We start from the raw sequence: 19504 nt of genomic DNA, 5'->3' as shown, positions 1-19504 counted from the left end.
CTATATGGGCACCAGGGACCTTGTAGGGGAGGAGGGAGATCTTTTCTCCTACCCTCTTATCTTCTGTACCTGGGGTCTGTGAATTAAGGTGACAACAGCCAGAATAATAGAAAAGGCATACAGATTTTATCTTATGTTTGTAATGTTATGTATATGGGCCCTCACAGAAAGGAAGCAAAAACACAAATTGGCTTATGGGTGACAGATTGTGGAGAAGTAACTAGACAAAGGAAAGGGGATTGGGGCTTCTGGAGGTGAATTGTAGGAGGGTGTCTGGGAAACTTGAGGGAGGAACCAATGATGGGTAAGCGTTGTTTACACAGACTCATCTCTGTCCCATCTCTGATGATAGGAGCTCACCCTGTCCTCTTTCTGGTACAGGAGAGGGGGCACCTTTGCCAATGGAAATTTCCTGACCAAATGGGGATTTTTGCTTTGCTTTTAAGTGGAATAGGTGGGAGGGCAGAGAGCTCCTCCTGTGTTTGTTGTTCCTCAATTGCCTTCAGCTAAAATCATCAGGATGCCAAGGTGGTGTATTTTGGGGTAGCATAGCCCCATTTCCCTCAGCCTCTCGGTGATCATACGGCAACACATCCTCAGTCAGGAGGCCAGTTCACAGCCTCTACCACGTGACGGGGGTCACCAGCTCTCAAAGCCAGTGACTCCAGAAAATGCGGGAAGGTTGCTCCTCTGGCTTAATGAGACCCCCAATGAATCTGAGCCATTGGGACCCGAGGCCCAGGGCTCTGCAGTGATGGCTGGCAGTGTCTGTTTGGGCCTCTGCTGCCTTAGCAGGTGGTGACAGCCTCCCCAGGACCATGTCTCAGCTCCTTCCCATATCCCAATCCAGGCAGCTGAGACCACGGGGGCTTTCCTGTTTTGGGGTCTGATGTTATCCTTTCCTGGGTGACCATCTTCTGTATGTGCCCTTCTGTCCACTGTGCACCCTCTGCCCCCCGGGTAGCACCTGTCTTTCTTCTTGGGGACGGGGCAGGGGACCGTCAGAGGGAGTTCCTGGTGGGGTCCATCAAACAGGGAGAAGCAGGAAGGCAGTGGACAAAGCCTAGAATCCAGGTCCCAGCTTCCTGGGCCAGCTTCACATGATGCTAAATGGCATGACCAACAGCCCCAGAGTCTCAGCTTTACCCACCAGAACAAGAGTAAGGCAAGTCTCTCTTGCCCCCAAATCTAGAAACCTCTGTCTAGTGGGAGGGAGAAAAACAACTAATTTGAGTGCTGATTTTAATTGTGATGATAGCATATCAGTCAGCTTGGGCTGCATAACAAATACCACAGCCTGGATGTGTATTGTCACACATACATTGTCTCCCAGGCCTGGAGGCAGGAAGTCTGAGACCCAGGTGGTGGCGGGGCTGGTTCGTCCCCAGGTGTCTCTCCCTGGTGTGTAGATGAGCCTGCTATGAAAAAATGGACTTCTGTGTGTTTCTTGTACTTCCTTTAAAAAAAATTTTTTTTTAGCTTTTATTTATTTTTGAGAGAGAAAGAGACAGAGATAGAGACAAAGACAGAGTGTGAGCAGGGTAGGGGCAGAAAGAGGGAGACACAGAATCCGAAGCAGGCTCCAGTCTCTGAGCTGTCAGCACAGAGCCCGACACGGGGCTTGAACTCACAAACCAGGAGATCGTGACCTGAGCTGAAATCAGATGCTCAACCGACTGAACCACCCAGGTACCCCTCCTCTGACACTTCTAATCACCACATATATGTAGGGGGGAGGGAGGGGTTCTTTCCCTACACCCAGCAAGTCTGCGACAGCAGATGGGGGGGGTCCTACAGCACAACTCAGTTAGGACACCATCTATGTGGACTCTGCTCTGGCCCTGTCCACATGGAGTCAGCATCAGACCCCACAGGCTCAGCCCCACAAGACCACCCCCACTTCAGACGCCAATCCCAAGTCCAGATGTCACCTGTGCTCTGACCCACAGGCGACAAATCAGAGTTTCCCATGGGCCCTCCTCGGGTTTGATGTTCTGGAGGGGCTCAGAGAACTCAGGGAAATGTTTCACTTGATAGATTCGTGGCTTATTACAGAAGAAATGAAAGCATATGAATCAGCAGCATGATCTGGATGGATCCCGCCAGCAGGAGCTGCTGTCCCCATGGAGTGGAGAGAGCACGACCCTCCCACTATGTGGATGCATTCTTGTTCCCCAACCCAAAAGCCTTCTGAACCTTATCCTTCTAGGTTTTCATGGGGGCTTCATTGTACAGGCATGATTGATTAACCCATTGCCCATTGGTGATTGATTCCTTCTCCCCTCCCCAGAGGTCAGGAGGCGGCACTGAAGCCTCTAACCCTTTGGTCCCATGGTTGGGTCCCCCAGTCACTAGCCACCATCCCTGGGGGCTTTCCAAAGTCACTGCAACAACACAGATACAGGGGACTGTTATGGACATCATGACATCCATCACTCTCATTACAGAAAATTCCAAAGGTTTTGGGAGCTCTATGCCAGGCATGCAGAGGGAGACCAAATATGTCTCATTATCAATCACAGCATCACAGCCATCCTCTTCCCGTGTCCTCATACGGTCGCCCGTCTGTGCGTGTCTGTGTCCTATCCTGTTATAAGGACACTGGTCCTAGGGGATTAGGACCTACCATAGTGACCTCATTTTATCTTAACACCACTTTAAAGGCCCCATTTCCAAACACAGTCTCATTCTGAGGTCCTGGGAGTTGGACTGCAGCACAGGAATTTTGCAGGGTTTGGGGGTACATGCAATTCACCCCATAACAGGGAGTGGACACACTTGGGCATCCCCTTAGTGGGACTTTCTGATGTGATTTTCTGGGAACCCTCTGGTCTGGGAACAGACATTCTTATGCCCAGGGCTTGTGGCCCAGCTCAGGGTGGATATGCACACCTGAGTCAGGGACTCAAATGAAGGTATTATGTCCTTCAAAAACCGCAGGACAGGCTCAGTGGGATGGCTGGAGATCTCAGGCAGTGGGACTGGCAGATGACCAGGAGCCATCTGCTGGTTTGTAACCCCCTGGGGAGCTCCCCAGGTGCAATCTGGAATGGGTCCCTGGACTCGGAAGGCAGGGGGACATCCAAGAGAGAGGATGGCAGGAGGCAGCTGTGGTAAGCAAAGGGAACTTACACCCAAGGCTTGTCTTGGGGGCCAGCAAGACAAATAGATACCCACACAGGCCCACCAGATCTGAAACACTTGTAAAGGGGCCTTAACTGGACTCAGCCACGTATATCACATAGCTGTTTCAACACCACATCAGCATCTCAAGGCTCTATCTTGGAGCAGCCTCTGGGAGTGGGAAAGGCAAGTGGGAGCCACATTCCTAAGACAAGGGGTGGAAGTGAGGGGCCTCTGAATGCCTGGGGCCAGCTCTCGGGTCAATCAGTGGTCATGTGTTTTTTTTTTTATGTTCATTTCTTTTGAGAGAGAGAGAGTGCGTGCATGAGGGGCAGAGAGAGAAAGGGAGACAGAGAATCCCAAGCAGGCTCCACGACGCCAGTGTAGAGCCGAATATGGGGCTCGGACTCACGAACGGTGAGATCATGACCAGAGCCAAAATCAAGAGTCAGATGCTTAATCAGGTGCCACGGTGGTTGTGTCTTTTGATGTCATTCCCCAACATTGTTCTTTAAGAAGAGTCAGGGGTGGGGGGCCCCTGATTCCTCCTGACTCCCTAGTCAGGAAGCCCAGCCTGCTCCCTACTCTGCCCCAGGCCCAGTGCAACCCCAGCTATTTATGTCCCATGTCCTTCTGGAGTGCCAGACCCACAGGGCTGTCCTTGAATGCACCTGCTGTGCCCTCCTTTCCATGACGGCCTGTCATGGGGCTCCTGAACCAGCACTCTTGTGTCCTCCACGGATTGCTGGAATCCACGTGGCCCATCCTCTTCTTTCAGTGTGGCACTTTTTGTGTGTATGTGTGTGCTGGCAATATTTCAGGCACTGAGGATCCCTCCTGCTCCCCCCCCCCCCAAATTAGGGCATATATTCACAGCCCGTAAGGAGCACAAGGAGAAAGATTCATTTTACTAAGCAGTAAATGCACACATCGGAATACAGTATGCATGAGGTATGATGAATGAGAAAAGGAACATCGCTGGCCCACGGGATATGTCTGAACCACCATGTGCCCCGTCCTGCCCCCTCCCCACCATGAACCATCTCGATTTATCAGAGCCTAGCTTTTTCTCATCAATTCGAGCAAGTGTGTGTGTTCTTGTCTCACAGGTGTCTGTCTGGGTAGTCCCACTCTGACCCTCAGCCAGCGATCCTGTCCAGGCCTACCTTCCTTCATTTAGTTTTACAACTTCTGTCCCTGAGGGGTACGTGGGTGGCTCAGTCTGTTAAGCATCTGACTTTGGCTTAGGTCATGATCTCATGGTTCCTGAGTTTGAGCCCCGCATCAGGATCTCTGCTGTCAGCACAGAGCCTGCTTCAGATCCTCTGTCCTCTCTCTCTGCCCCTCCCCCAATTGTGTTTTTTTTTCTTTCTCTCTCAATAAACATTAAAAAAATAAAATATTTAATCTGTATAAACCATTATAAAAAAATGGGGCACCTGGGTGGCTCAGTCGGTTGAGCATCCGACTTTGGCTCAGGTCATGATCTCACGGTTCCTGAGTTCAAGCCCTGCATCGGACTCTGTGCTGACAGCTCGGAGCCTGGAGCCTGCTTCAGATTCTGTGTCTCCCTCTCTCTACCCCTCCCCTGCTTATACTCTGTTTTTCAAAAGTAAATAAACATTAAAAAAATATTCATGAGGCACCTGGGTGTCTCAGTCAGTTAAGCGTCTGACATTAGCCCAAGTCATGGTCTCACAGTTCGTGAGTTCGAGACCCACATGGGGCTCTGTGCTGACAGCTTGGAGCCTGGAGCCTGCTTTGATTCTGTGTCTCACTCTCTCTCAAAAATAAATAAACATTAAAAACTTTGAAACAAATATTCATGCAATTGTGCACTTCAGATGACAGCACTCTCTCGATGTGCATATATATGTGTTTGCTGACGGATCCCAGCTACACCACAAGTGAGGCAACTCCTGGCACGTCCTGCCCCTGTGCTGTCTCCCTTTCCCACTTTTCCCGTGGTCCTCTCTCTCATGCCCTGCCATGCTTCGAGGGTGCCAGAACGTTCTCTGGAGAGCAAGGAGGCTGTGTCTCCCTTGGCAGTGGCTCTGCCCAGATCAGATCTCCCGAGGGTGGTTTTGTGCAGAGGGTTTGCTCAATGAGGAACCGCCGCCACTCTCCCCAACTCGCACCCCCCACCCCTCCCACCCCCCACCCCCCCCACCCCTGCTGCAGGGACACAACCACAGGTTCAGATAAGTGTGTGGGAAAAGCTTCCTTCACTATCCATTTATATGACTGTGAGGGATGTCAGTTACCTTCTTCCTTTATCATCACTTCTTTGTTTTTCTTTGCTCCTCACCTCTGGTCCTCGGGCAGAACATGCTCTGTCAGAGTCTGTTCTGGAACAGAACAGAATGACGTGGACCTGCCCCGCTTCCCCACCCCATGGTCTTCCATCATGATTTGTAGCCTATCCTGCCAAGGACACATATCTGCATGGTTTCCCATCATCTGGGTTTCCCCAGATGTAGCTAGTTGCCCAGCCCCAGGTCATATGGTAATGTGGGGAAGGGCATGGAGGGTTAGCTCTCCCGCATTGGAAAAACCCTTGCCAAGAAAAGGGACTTGTGAGCACAGTAAAGACACAGTGGCCAGACTTGGATCTACTTAGAAGGAGCCTAGCATTAAAGGTTAGCACTGATTTTCAAGCCAGAACATGGGCTTCCCTGAACACTGTAAGCTTGTGTACATCCTAAAACTTCAGGATTCTTTTCAACATTCAAAACACACTTCTGCATGTGCTACTTTCATTGAAGCTTTTGAATGAAGTCTAACGGATAACAAACTGGGTCTGAGGTTGAAAATTCACCCTTGCACACAGACAGCATTGGGCTGTCACGCAAACACGTTCACACCAAGTGTTTCTCCGTCTGAGCCTTCACTCAGCTAGGAGGACCTGGGAAGTGTAGGCTGGCCGTCTGCAGGTGACCAGCACTGGCCAGCGACTGGGTTTTACCAACTTTAAAAACAAATTTTATTTTAAAGTTTGGTTTTGAAAGAGACGGTACATGAGTAGGCACGGGACAGACAGAGACACAGAATCTGAAGCAGTCTCCAGGCTCTGAGCTGTCAGCACAGAACTCGATGCGGGGCTCGAACTCACCAACTGTGAGATCATGACCTGAGCCCAGTTGGACATTTAACTGCCTGACCCACCCAGGAGCCCCTAGAGTTCTATCAACCTAAAATTTTAATTATGAACATGCTTGTGCGGTGCCTGGATGGCTCAGTCGGTTGGGCAGCCAACTTCAGTTCAGGTCATGATCTCTCGGTTGGGGAGTTCGAGCCCCACACCGGGCTCTCTGCTGTCAGCACAGAACCTGCTTTGGATCTTCTGCCCCCCCTTTTTGCTACCCTCCCCCTCCCCCACTCACACTCTGGGTCAAAAAATAAACATTAGGGGAAACTGGGTGGCCCATTCGGTTAAGCAACTGACTTCCTCTCAGGTCATGATCTCGCGGGTGAGTTCGAACCCCTCATCAGGCTCTGTGCTGACAGCTTAAAGACTTGAAGCCCCTCCCCTGCTCATGCTGTCTCAATAATAAACGTTAAAAAAAATTTAAATAAAAAACATTAAAATAAAACCAAACATGCTGGCACCCAGTGGGAAAAAGCCCTCCAACCGCATTCTCTAGGTAGACCCACTCTGGTGGGCTTCTCTCCATTCCACTCTTGGACTTATGGGTAACCACCCCGGTTGTTAGGGTTTTCATTTGGTTAAGCCCCCGCGTGAACCCTAGGGAACACAACCAGCTAACTGGAAGCTAAGGAAGCTGGAACCAGCCAGAAAGAACCCGATTGGCACAGCACCCTTTGTGGACTGGTGGTGGCTCTGAAAAGAGCCTTTAGGGGGAGAGCGACGACTCAGGGCTTGGCGGCCCACACATGCGCGTGGCGCTTAAGCGCGCTCCCCGCGAATGCAGCGCGCCAACTGTAGATCCTTGGGCATGATGGTAACGCGCTTGGTGTGGATGGCGCACAGGTTGGTGTCCTCGAAGAACCCCACCATGTAGGCCTCGCACGCCTCCTGCAACGCCATGACGGCCGAGCTCTGGAAGAGCAGATCGGTCTTGAAGTCCTGCGCGATCTCGCACACCTCCCGCTGGAACGGCAGCTTGCGGATCAGCAGCTCGATGGACTTCTGGTAGTGGCGGACACTGTGCCAGGCCGGTAGCGGTGCGGCTTCTTGATGCCGCCGGTAGCCGGCGAGCTCTTGCAGGCCACTTTGGTGGCCAGGTGCTTGTGCGGGGCCTTGCCGCCCGTGGACTTGCGCGCTGTCTGCTTCCTGCGAGCCATGGCTTGCAGTGTTACAGAAAAAACCAAAGCCACTTGTCCCTATGGAAATCGTCAAAAACAAAAACAAAAACCAACGCAGTGTCAGCTTTTATAGAGGCCTCGGCCTTCCCATTGGCCGACCGCTGGTGGCGTGATGGTAAGCTGTGCTCTGATTGGCCCGCGGGACACTCCACTCGGCCGCCTGCCCCTTTATCACTGCACCTCTGCGGCAAGACTGTTAGTAGCAAGGGGATCTCTTGGTTCCACGGAGGGTTTGTTCTTGCGCTTGCAGGCCAGGGGCTAGGGTCAGGGTAAGGGTCAAGGTCAGGTCATCTCGCCAAGGGCGTCGTTGTGGGCGTTGCCTCTCCCACACAGCTCCCTCCTTTCCCCCTCAACACTCCTCTTGACTCCCGAACGCTCCAGGGCCCGAAGACCCTTCTAGAAGCCTTCATTCTGAGTTCAGCTTTTCCGGGGTGACCACATAGTTTTCCCTGCCAGCAGTTAAAGGGGTCCCCCACCCCTCGTGTCTGCCTGACTCTGACGCGAATCAGGGGTGCCCCTTTGCTGACCCGTGACACCATGGGGCACAACTTGTCCACATCCCCGTCCTTCCCTTCCCCCAGGGACAGTTGGCTGAACTGCCTGTCTCCATAGGTGCCCATTTGCCCGGATGTGGTGAAGCGTCCGTGCTGCTCCGTGTCCTGATCCCTGGCCCCTCCTGGGAACCGTCGGCCCAGGGCAAACCTTCCCTGACCCACTGTCCTGTCAGCTGCCCTGTCGTGTTCCTTTTATCCTATGGAAGGAGATCCCCCATTGCCCCACCCCAGTGACACTTGGGCACCCCGATGTGCCATCCTCAAATGCAACTTCCCTGCAAGGATTATTCTGAGCTAAAGGCACTTGAAAAACGGCAGACGTAAGAGGAGAGCTCGGATGCCTCTGTTTTCTTTCCTGAAAACAGGAGGTAATTCTCCTCTGTGTGAACACTGACCTGTATCTGGAGGAAAGAAGCGTTTGTATCATCACCCACCGGACCCCGCACTCACAGGCCTTACTGACGTAATTCTGATCTTCCTTCGGTGTGCCCACGTCTTTTTTTTTTTTTTTTTCTTTGTTTTACAGTTTGAGAGGGAGAGCATGAGCAGGGGGAAGGTCAGAGGGAGAGAGAGGATCCCAAGCAGGCTCCACACAATCACCGCACAGCCCCACTCGGGGCTCGAACCCACAAACTGAGAGCACCACCTGAGCCGAAATCAAGAGTGGGACACTCAACCGCCGGAGCCACTCAGGCGCCCCCACCCCTTGCATTTAAGTTACTTTCCCACAGTTGCCTCTGTTCAACCCAGTGTAAAAGCATTTAGGCTTTGCCCCTTCTGTAAGTCTTCATTCCCTTTTGAAGGGTCCTGTGTCACAATAAAACCTAAAAGCTTTCCTTTAATCTGTCTTTGGTTACAGAGTCCCTGCCAAGTCCTAAGATGAGTAGAGGCAAGAATTTTCCTCTCTCTCTCCCTCACTCTCTGCTCCTCCCATGCATCTCTCTCTCTCTCCCAAAATAAATAAAGTTGGGGGCGCCTGGGTGGTGCAGTCGGTTAAGCGTCCGACTTCAGCCAGGTCACGATCTCATGGTCCGTGAGTTCGAGCCCCGCGTCAGGCTCTGGGCTGATGGCTCGGAGCCTGGAGCCTGTTTCCGATTCTGTGTCTCCCTCTCTCTCTGCCCCTCCCCTGTTCATGCTCTGTCTCTCTCTGTCCCAAAAATAAAATAAACGTTGAAAAAAAAAATCTGCATAGAAAATAAATAAAGTTGAAAAAAAAGAAAAAAGAATTTTTCCTGTCCTAATAGTCCTTTCCCCTGCCTTGTAATAATCCTTTCAGATAAAATCTCTCCTTACTAAATCTGCGTGTTTTTTTATTTGGTAATGATTGTCACACAGAATCCCCACTGCCATCCCTGAGTCAGGTTGGGTTGGCTGAGCACCAGGAAGAGGGACTAAGGGACACACCTAAGGTCTCCTGGTGTGTATGGTGTGGATCTGACGCAGTCTGACAGGGACTTGTTGGTTAATCTCCCAGAGCTGTCCCTATTTCAGGGCAGACAGAGTCCAGAGCTCTGGGTGTCCCAAGGGCTAAAGGGGACAATGGTGGGTGGATGCTGGATTTCTGGCACCAGCTGTGACTTGCACAGGAGCACCCAGGAAGGAGCCCTTTGGGGATCAACTCTGTCTATGTGGCTGAGGATGGAAACCCAGGCGGCACTTTGAGACTGTTTGGGTGCATGTCTAAGGCCTTCTCTTCTGACCACAAGAGCTTTAGTTTTATTTTTACCTTTTTTTTAATGTTTATTTATTTTTGAGAGAGAGAATGAGTGTGAGTGGGGGAGAGGCAGACACAGAATCTGAAGCAGGCTCCAGGCTCTGAGCTATCAGCACAGAGGCCAACACGGGGCTTGAACCCACAAACCGCACGATCATGACTAGAGTCAAAATCAAGAGTCGGACACCCAACCAACTGAGTCACCTTGTCGCCTCAGTTCTGTTTTTAGATTTATGTTTCTAGATTCCCAGCGGACTTGAGTCCATTCCCCGGACATGAGGCAGAATGTTACCTGGTTCCATGTGTCTGAACAAATACACACACAAAACATGGAATTGGGGGCTGCCTATTGTGCACCCTCCCCACCTGCAGTGGGATTTGAAACCATAATCTGCATTACATGTGTCAACGCAAATTGAGCAAACCTTTAAAAACAATTTTCCCCCACCTATTTAAATTTTGAAGAGTGGAGAGTTTTATATGAGCTGCCTGGATACACCATCCTCACAAAGAAAAGCCTGTTCCAAGGAAGGAACATTTGGTGCAGGGTTACATTAGTATCATCATCATCATTATTATTCTTTATTTTTTACATAAAGAGTTACAGGTCATCACGATGAAGAACATTCCAGAAGGTTATAGACTTTATCTTATGTTTGTAGTATGTGCAAGGCTGTATGCCTTTAATCTTATGGGAACCAGGGAAGGTTTTTGTTTTTCTTTATGTTTGGAATGCTCCTTTTTCGTTATTTATATATATATATATGTATATATATATACACACATATATATATGTGTATGTATATATATATACATATATATATGTATATATATATACACATATATATATGTATGTATATATATATGTATATATGTATATATGTACATATATGTATATATGTGTATATATATATGTACGTATATACATATATATATATTTAATGGAGCAGATATACAGAAATAGAGCCCATGCTTTGAGGTTCTGCTGAGTTTTTTTTAATGCTTATTTATTTATTTTTGAAAGAGAGAGAGAGAGAGCAAGGGAGAGGCAGAGAGAGAAGAAGAGAGAATCCCAAGCAGGCTCCATGCTGTCAACACAGAGCCTGACACGGGGCTCGAACTCATGAACCGTGAGATCATGATGTGAGCGGAAATCAAGGGCCGGACACAACCAACTGAGGCACCCAGGCACCCCTTGCCAAGTCTTTTTGACCTTGGTAAAGGCTAAAGTATAGCTTCCCTGGGAGCCTGAAGGCAGATCCCACAAACCAGAAAAGTCAAGAATTGGGGTGCCTGGGTGGCTCAGTCAGTTAAGTGTCTGACTCTTGATTTTGGCTCAGGTCATGATCTCACGGTTCATGGGGTCATGTTCTGTGTCGGGCTCTGCTCTGACAGCGCAAAGCCTGCTTGGGACTCTCTCTATCTCCCTCTCTCTCTGCCCATCGCCTGCCCGTGCTCTCTCTCCCTCTCTCAAAAATAAACATTAAAAAATAAAAAAAAAAGAAAAGTTGAGAGTTTCCTTTATCACATGTTAAAGCTCTTTTTTAGGGGTACCTGGGTGGCTCAGTCGATTAAGCGTCCGACTTCAGCTCAGGGCATGATCTCACGGTTCCTGGGTTTGGGCCCCAAGTGGGGCTGACAGCTTGGAGCCAGGAGCCAGGAGCCTGCTTCGAATTCTGTGTCTCCTTCTTTGTCCCTCCCCCTCTCAATGCTCTGTCTCTCTCTCTCTCTCTCTCTCTCTCTCAAAAATAAACATTAAACAAATTAAAAACAAAACAAAACAAAACAAAAACCTCTTCGCAGTTGGTTCAGTTGACAAGTTTTCATGATCTCAGCAACTGACTTCCATGTGGTTCCTACTCCCTCAGAGGCACTGAGGCCCAGGGAAACACATCCCCTAAAAAAACTTCCTGAGAGATTTGGTCTCTCTGAAGAGCGCTTCAGATGCAAGCATTTCCTCCCAAATACTGGCTTGTCCAGGACACATACACTTTGTTATAGATCAGGTCTGTGCATACATTTGGTGCTGATCACTTTGATGGGGAGAACAAAGGGAAGAGAGATGTAGCTAACGTTAAGTGTCCCTACAACTTGCAGGCCACTCATTAATCCCTGAGGCATGCGGAGCATGACCTTCCTCAAGTAACTCATGGCTGCCTTCATGCTGATGTTTTAGTAGAGACTAAAACCAAACTTATCCTGACAACAGCCAGACCTCCAAGGTCCGGGAAACGTCAGTCTTAGCATACAGCAATTCCTTAGAAACTTGTATTATCTCTACTCAGCCTCCCTCCACAAACTTAAATATATATTATCAGTAACTCCTCACAATCCCAGGGCAACTCTTTCTGCCCAATGTGTCTGGTCCCTGTGCTATGATAACAGCATCTTTTTGCACCATAAAACGTCTCAAGAATTCATTCTTGACCATTGCGCTTGGCAACCAAGCACCGACTACCATCCAGTGCTGGAGGGGAACCCTCCCTAACCTGGAATGTTCTTCCCTTGCTCTCATCACTCATGGAATTTGCACACACAACTAAGGAAATATGGGGTTGTGTGTAGTGCTTTGTTGTAGATCCTTGGGGATTTTAGGTCACAGGGGGTTGACCGTGTGCGTCATCTCTCTCTCTCTCTCTCTTTCACACACACACATACACACACACACACACACACACACACAATGCCGTTCTCCAGCATAAAAACTCCCTATTCTCCCTTGCTCACGTGACAGCAAGCTGGGAACCATCTGGACTTTCAGGAGCTCAGTCTAAAGGCAGAGTGGGGTTCTTGCAGGGGCAGATGGTCCTGTAAACAGTGTGCGAAAGCCCCTCCAGAGCTGACAGCTACAGTGGACGCTAGGGTTCCCAGTTGTTGGGGGGACCCTGCTGATACTCCAGCTAGTACCCCATTTCTCTGGCCTCCTTTATAGGAAACTCCCATTGACCATGTCCAGGTCCTGCCTTCCCATTCTCTGGGCCTGAAGCACAGACAGCATTCAGTTTGAGTCGCCCAGAACCCCATGCAGTGCCAGGGGCATGGGGCTCGCCCCAGTCACTCACACCATCAGCCACCTCGCAGCATTCAAAGGATGCAGATGGCACCAAAGTGCTCCGAAACCATGCAATGCGCCTGGTTCTTCTCCAGCCCTAATGGGGTCCTCAGGACAGGGTCTTCTTCCCGTTTAGCCCATTTCATAAGAGGCTCGGTGTGGGGTTGTCTCCACTGCAATGATTCCCCATGGACTCCACAGTAAGAAAGAATTCTGCCATGTGGTTAAATACATTTCCTAATCGTGCTTTGTAACTTTGGCCTCTTCGGGAGGTTTTCTTTTTCTGTTTAGTGTGAAGAGATAGCAAGAATTTAATTTTGTTTTTCTTTTTTTTGCCTCATGAACCCCTCTGGCAGTTTGGTGAAGCTGGGAATATTTTAAAACATTTTATTTTATTTTTACCTCTTTAATTTAGAGAGAGAGAGCAGGGGAGAAGGGCAGAAGGAGAGAGAAAATCAGAAGCAGGCTCCACGCTGAGCATGGAGCCCAATGTGGGGCTTGATCCCACAACCCTGGATAATGATCTGAGCCAAAGTCAAGAGCCAGACATTCACCTGACTGAGACACCCAGGCACTCCGAGATTTTATTTTTATGTAATTTCTACATCCAATGTGGGACTTGAACCCACAGCCCGGAGATCAAGAGTTGCACACTCCACCAACCCACCCAGCCAGGTGCCCCACTTTCTGCTTCTTAGAATCAGAAGAATGTAGAATTAGAATGTAGAATTTCATCTACAAACTTGCACACTTTTCTTCATCCCAATGTGCAAACACATCAAGGATATTTGTAGCTGTAAAATTTTTCAACAATATATTAATATTTATGTATATATTTATTGTGCTCTACTGGATGGATGTCCTTATTACATTCCCTGTTCCTTGTTTGTAATCGATTACTGAATGGGCACAGGGTTTATGTTTTTGTTTTTTTGTTTTTTGTTTTGTATTTGTGTAACTGCACTCTGTCATTTCTGCATATCCGGTACCTTTTAAAAGTTTCTTCTTTGCCAAATACTGAGTGACAGTGGACATTCCAGGATAAAGGTAAATACTAATGGCAACAGTGGGCTTCTCTGATTTGTTTCCAGACCTAATGGCAGCCACACTAAAGTAATTCACCAGCAACATGATGCTGGACCTCCACTGATCCTAACTCACAGATTATTAATTTCAAAAAATGATAAAAGATTAGAGATGCATATAAGCATCTCTTATATGCATCTCTTTTCTCTTCAGACCTAACTGAGGTGACTTACGTTCTCTCCAATACTGAACGATTCTATGATTCCTCCAAGAAATTCAAATTTGTCATTGTTGTTGTTTTAGTGTTGTACCTAATATTTTAAGGTAGAATTTCTGAGGGCCCCTGGTGGCTCAGTTGGGTAAGTGTATGACTCTGGCTAAGGTCATGATCTTGGAGTTTGTGAGTCCTAGCCCCGCGTCCGTCAGGCTCTGTGCTGACAGCCTGGAGCCTGCTTTAGATTTTGTGTCTCCCTCTGTCTATGCCCCTCCCCCACTCACACTCTATGTGTCTCTCAACAATAAATAAATATTAAAACATTTTTAAAAGGAAGAAAGAAAATTCTTATACTTTTAAGGTTTTTTTCCTGCCTGTTTTCTATTTCCTTGTACAAGATCTTTACAATTTTTTTTCAAATAACAAATAAAATCCTGAATTTATAGATCAATTTAAGGGAAAATCTTTTTTTTTTTCAAATTTAGTAGCCAAGGAAGTGGGATCTCCCTGTTTTATTTAAACCTCTATCCACCTCTCAATGAGGTTTATACTTTCATGAAAATAAATTCTACTTTTTCCAAGATTACCCTTGTTTATTTACCACAATGAGCAAAGTTTTCCCCATTCGATTTTTTACTGACTCATTTGGAGATAGGAAAGATAATTTTGTGTATCGCTGAATCTCCCAGTGAGCCCTTTCAATTGTGTTTTAGTTGTTTCTGTGGGGGAACTGGCTCTCAAAGGTTCACATCCATCTGAACACCTGAAAAGGTTTCCAAAGCAGATGACTGGACCTCATCCCCTTTGTGACTCAGTGGGTCTGGGCTGAACCCCAGTTTGCATTCCTAACAAGTTCTCAAATGACCCAATGCTGGTTCAGGACCACACTCTGTACTGCTCTAGGATTTCCAGGCATTAAAAACTCAAACAAACAAAACCCACAAAAACACTCCCAAAACCCTCTTTCTCTACATTTTCTAATATTCCAGAATATAGTCCCTGATTTCTTTGATACTCGAGGAATGATAGATTTCACCTATACGTTTTGCTGGGCTTTGAGAGCTACGTGTTTTAGGACAATGAGGAATCATGAATTTACCATCAACATCACGGGTTATGTTTACAGATTTCCCCAGGTGGGAAAGTCTCCAACTCATGCCAGTAACCCATCCTGCGAGTGCCTGGCCGGAGCGGTATTCGGAAGGCTTCTGGGGATATCTGTGTTCTGACTGGCTGACATCCCCAGCAATTTTATCCAATCAGACAGCCGCACTGCCTCTGGCTATTTAAAAATGTTCTTTGATCCAATCACATGTTGCGTTTGCCCAATCCCTCATTTGCATATAATCCATATAAATAGTACCGGGGTGCCATCCACCTTCTCTAGGACCAGCGCCGTCTGCACTGGAAACGCATTTCTGCTCCTGGGAGGGAGTGACGGCGAGATGTGGCTGGTGTTAGAAGGATGGAAACGCCCAGATCCCCAGGCTCACTAGCTGCAAGGGGGCTGCTTTTTTTCTGCGGTAAATTCCAAGACCCTCTCTGTTACCCAAACCTTCCCAGCGACTTTGAAAATAGACTTTATAAAAATAAATAAAAATAAAAATATTTCATATTGGTTTCCTATTGCTGCCGTATCAAATTACCTCCCAAAATAGCAGCTTAAAACAAAGCCTAGTTATTCTTTTGCGGTTCTGCCAGTGGAGGTCGAGGCTCAACCGGGTCCTCTGTGGAGGCTCAGGGGCTCACATCAAGGTGTCCGCAACCTTGCTTTCCTCCCTGGGGGCTCTGGATTATCGCCCCCAGGCTTCCTTTCCTAGCTGACTGCGTGTGGGCTCTTTTCGCCCACACCCTGCCCACAGTCCCGCTCTGGTGACCCAGGTGCCCCCAGCAGGGGCGGGTCACATCCCCCTCCTGTTTCCAATCTGTCCAACTTCCGTGCGGCGTCTTTCTTCCTCTCTGCCTTTAAGGCGCCTGTGATTATATGGGGGACATCCAGGATGATCCCCTTATCTTCAATCTGTAGCCTTAATGACAGCTGCAAAGTCCCTTTAGCCCTGTGACAGGTCCTGCAGGGGCGGGTGAGGGTGGGGGCTGCAGTCGGCCTACTGTAGACACCTATAAACAGATTTTCCCTTGGGACCTACTTAGTCGTCTATTATTCAAATCAGGGAGGTTATGTAGTAAAAATAAAGCTCATTCTTCCCTAGGTGGACTCATACGTGTAAGCAGGGTTCACATCTCCACATGGACCTTCACAGATGGCTCAATCAAAGGGGATATAACAAAGCTGGAAGCCACCTTTTACTTCGTTTTCTTTTTCAGAAAAACGACCTGATGAAACTCAGGTGTGCCAGAGAGCCCTAACGTGGAAAAGAAGGCACTGTTAGGTCTGAGTTTTTGCAGGGTGGGAATATTTTTCTTGCTTGAGTGAACGAATAGGACAATCTGGGGGCATGCATGGGAAGTTGGAGCAAACAGACATTAGGGTTACACATGGGTACAAAATGTATTCACAGCAGAATATGTCTACTCTCACTGGAAAGAAATGAGGGCAGTAATAAAAGTACATCCTCCCAGGATGTATGCTTAACACATGTGTGGCCATGGTTTTCATTATGACCTTATGATCAGGGTCATGATAAATAAGGTGACCTTAAAAAGTCTGTGGTTCAATGGCAATGAGAAAGAATGAAATATGGCCCTTTGTAGCAATGTGGATGGAACTGGAGAGTGTGATGCTAAGTGAAATAAGCCATACAGAGAAAGACAGATACCATATGTTTTCACTCTTATGTGGATCCTGAGAAACTTAACAGAAACCCATGGGGGAGGGGAAGGAAAAAAAAAAAAAGAGGTTAGAGTGGGAGAGAGCCAAAGCATAAGAGACTCTTAAAAACTGAGAACTAACTGAGGGTTGATGGGGGGTGGGAGGGAGGGGAGGGTGGGTGATGGGTATTGAGGAGGGCACCTTTTGGGATGAGCACTGGGTGTTGTATGGAAACCAATTTGACAATAAATTTCATATATTGGAAAAAATGTAAAAAAAAAAGTCTGTGGTTCAGACTCAAGAAAAACAAAAATACACTTGGCCCTTGAACAAGGCAGGGTTTAGGGTGCTGATCCCCTAAGCAGTTGAAAATTGATGTATAACTTTTGACTCCCCCAAAACCTAACTACTAAACAGCCTGCTGTTGATGGGAATCCTTACCAAAAACATTAACAGTCAATTAACATGCATTTTCTATGTTATATGTATTATATACAGTATTTGTATAATAAAGCTAGAGAAAAGAAAATGTTATTAATAAAATAATAAGGAAGAGAAAAAACATTTATAGTATTGTATTGTGTTTATATTAAAAAACAAACCTGTGTATCAGTGGACCTGCAGTTTAAACCTGTGTTGTTTTTAATTTATTTTTATTTATTTTTTATTGTTTGTTTATTTTTGAGAGAGAGACAGAACATGAGCAGAGAGGGGCAGAGAGAGAGGGAGACACAGAATCTGAAGCAGGTTCCAGGCTCTGAGCTGTCAGCACAGAGCCTGACGCAGGGCTCCAACTCACGGACTGCGAGATCATGACCTGAGCCAAAGTCGGATGCCTTAACCTACTGAGCCACCCAGGCACCCCATAAACCTGTGTTGTTTAAGGGTCAACTATAATGTGTTAAATAACTGTTTTTTTTCTTTATAAAACTGGAAAATTTCAAACACATACAAAGGTAGACAAAATAGGTGGACTAGATTTCAACAATTATCAGCTGAAGACCAATTTTGACTTTATACGTCTTTCCTTCTCTTGCTCAGATTCTTTTGAAAAATAAAATCCAAAATATTGTATAATTTCATTCATAAATATTTCCCTGAGTTCCTATGCCATCCCAGTTGACTGAAAGAATTTTGTATGATATTTCAGGGATATAATTAATCACATTCATCATCCTGATGAGACAGGAAGATCCTGTCTTCCAGATGATAAGCAGTAATAAAACTTCTCAACAGTATCCTACACAGAGCTTATAAGCATTGATGAAGAACTGTTTCAACTTTTAATGTTTGTGGGCCCCAATCCTGGGGTCCCAGGGAAGCTATACTTTAACATTTACCATAGCCATAATGATTCGGCAAAACCTCAAAGTGTGGTGTCTATTTCTGTATGTCTGCTTTGTTAAAAAACAAAACAAAACAAAACAAAACACAACAAAAAGGAACATTCCAAACACAAAGATAAGAAAAACAAAAACCTCCCTGGTTTTTAAAATTAAAGTCATACAGGAGCACCTGGGTGGCTTAGTTGATTAAGTGTCTGACCTCGGCTGAGGTCACGATCTCATGGCTCCTGGGTTCAAGTCCTGAGGCCGGCTCTATGCTGACAACTACTTTGGATTCTGTGTCTCCCTCTCTCTCTCTCTCTGCTCTTCCCCACTCATGCTCTGTCTCTCTGTCTCTCTCTCTCAAAAATAAATAAACACTTTTTAAAAAAGGTTAAAGTCACACAGCCTTGCACATACTAAAAATATAAGATAAAATCTGTGACTTTCTGGAGTCATATATAACCCTGTACCAAATGTCCCTTCCATGGACCACTCTCTTCCTTGTGAAGATTGTGTATCTAGGCAGCTGTCCCAATTTGGGCTCAAATAGAACTCTTTTCCTTTCTCTTTAAAATTTTAAAAAAGCGTTGTTCATTTGGTGTCGACCACGCGACTGTGTGCAGTAGCAAAGCAGTCTTATAAAACCATGAGCATGAGCTGAGCATTGAGCCAGAGTCCCTGTGTATTGATTTGCTAAGGCTGACATAACAGATACCCCAGCCTGGGCAGCGTGAACAACACACATGTATTGTCTCCCAGGCCTGGAGGCAGGGAGTCTGGGATCCAGGCGGGGGTGGGGCTGGTCCCTCCCCAGGCCTCCTCTCCCTGGCGTATAGATGGCTGTTTCTCCCTGTGTCCTCACAAGGTCATCCCTCCTTGCGTGTGTGTGTGTGTGTGTGTGTGTGTGTGTGCGTCTTAATCTCTTTTCAAAAGGGCACCAGTCATGGGGCTCCTGGGTGGCTCAGTCGGTTAAGCATCCAACTCTAGATTTCAGCTCAGCTCATGATCTCCCGGTTTGTGGGTTCAAGCCCTGCTTCAGGCTCTGTGCTGATGGTGCGGGGCCTCCTTGGGATTCTCGCTCTCTCCCTCTCTCCCTGCCCCTTTCCTGCTCTCTTTCTCTCTCAAAACAAATAAAACAAGGGGCGCCTGGGTGGCGCAGTCGGTTAAGCGTCCGACTTCAGTCAGGTCACGATCTTGCGGTCCGTGAGTTCGAGCCCCGCGTCGGGCTCTGGGCTGATGGCTTAGAGCCTGGAGCCTGTTTCCGATTCTGTGTCTCCCTCTCTCTCTGCCCCTCCCCCGTTCATGCTCTGTCTCTCTCTGTCCCAAAAATAAATAAACGTTGAAAAAAAAAAACAAATAAAACAAAGGCACCAGGCATACTGAATTTGGACTCACCT

The 19504-nt window shown here is 47.5% G+C and overlaps 1 protein-coding gene across 1 annotated transcript; it reads right to left on the bottom strand.

Moving 5' to 3' along the window:
- Window positions 1-6730: 6730 nt before the first annotated feature.
- LOC115513683 (histone H3.1) lies at window positions 6731-7447 on the bottom strand. Its single transcript, XM_030315001.1, is given in 2 exon segments — window positions 6731-7287; window positions 7290-7447. Coding segments are annotated over 2 exon segments (396 nt in total). The 5' UTR covers window positions 7429-7447; the 3' UTR covers window positions 6731-7030.
- Window positions 7448-19504: the final 12057 nt, after the last annotated feature.

The sequence above is a fragment of the Lynx canadensis genome, chromosome A1, assembly GCF_007474595.2.
Source record: "Lynx canadensis isolate LIC74 chromosome A1, mLynCan4.pri.v2, whole genome shotgun sequence".
Classification (NCBI taxonomy): domain Eukaryota; kingdom Metazoa; phylum Chordata; class Mammalia; order Carnivora; family Felidae; genus Lynx; species Lynx canadensis.
Note: the sequence above shows the minus strand (reverse complement) of the source record. Positions and strands in the feature narration are given on the sequence as shown.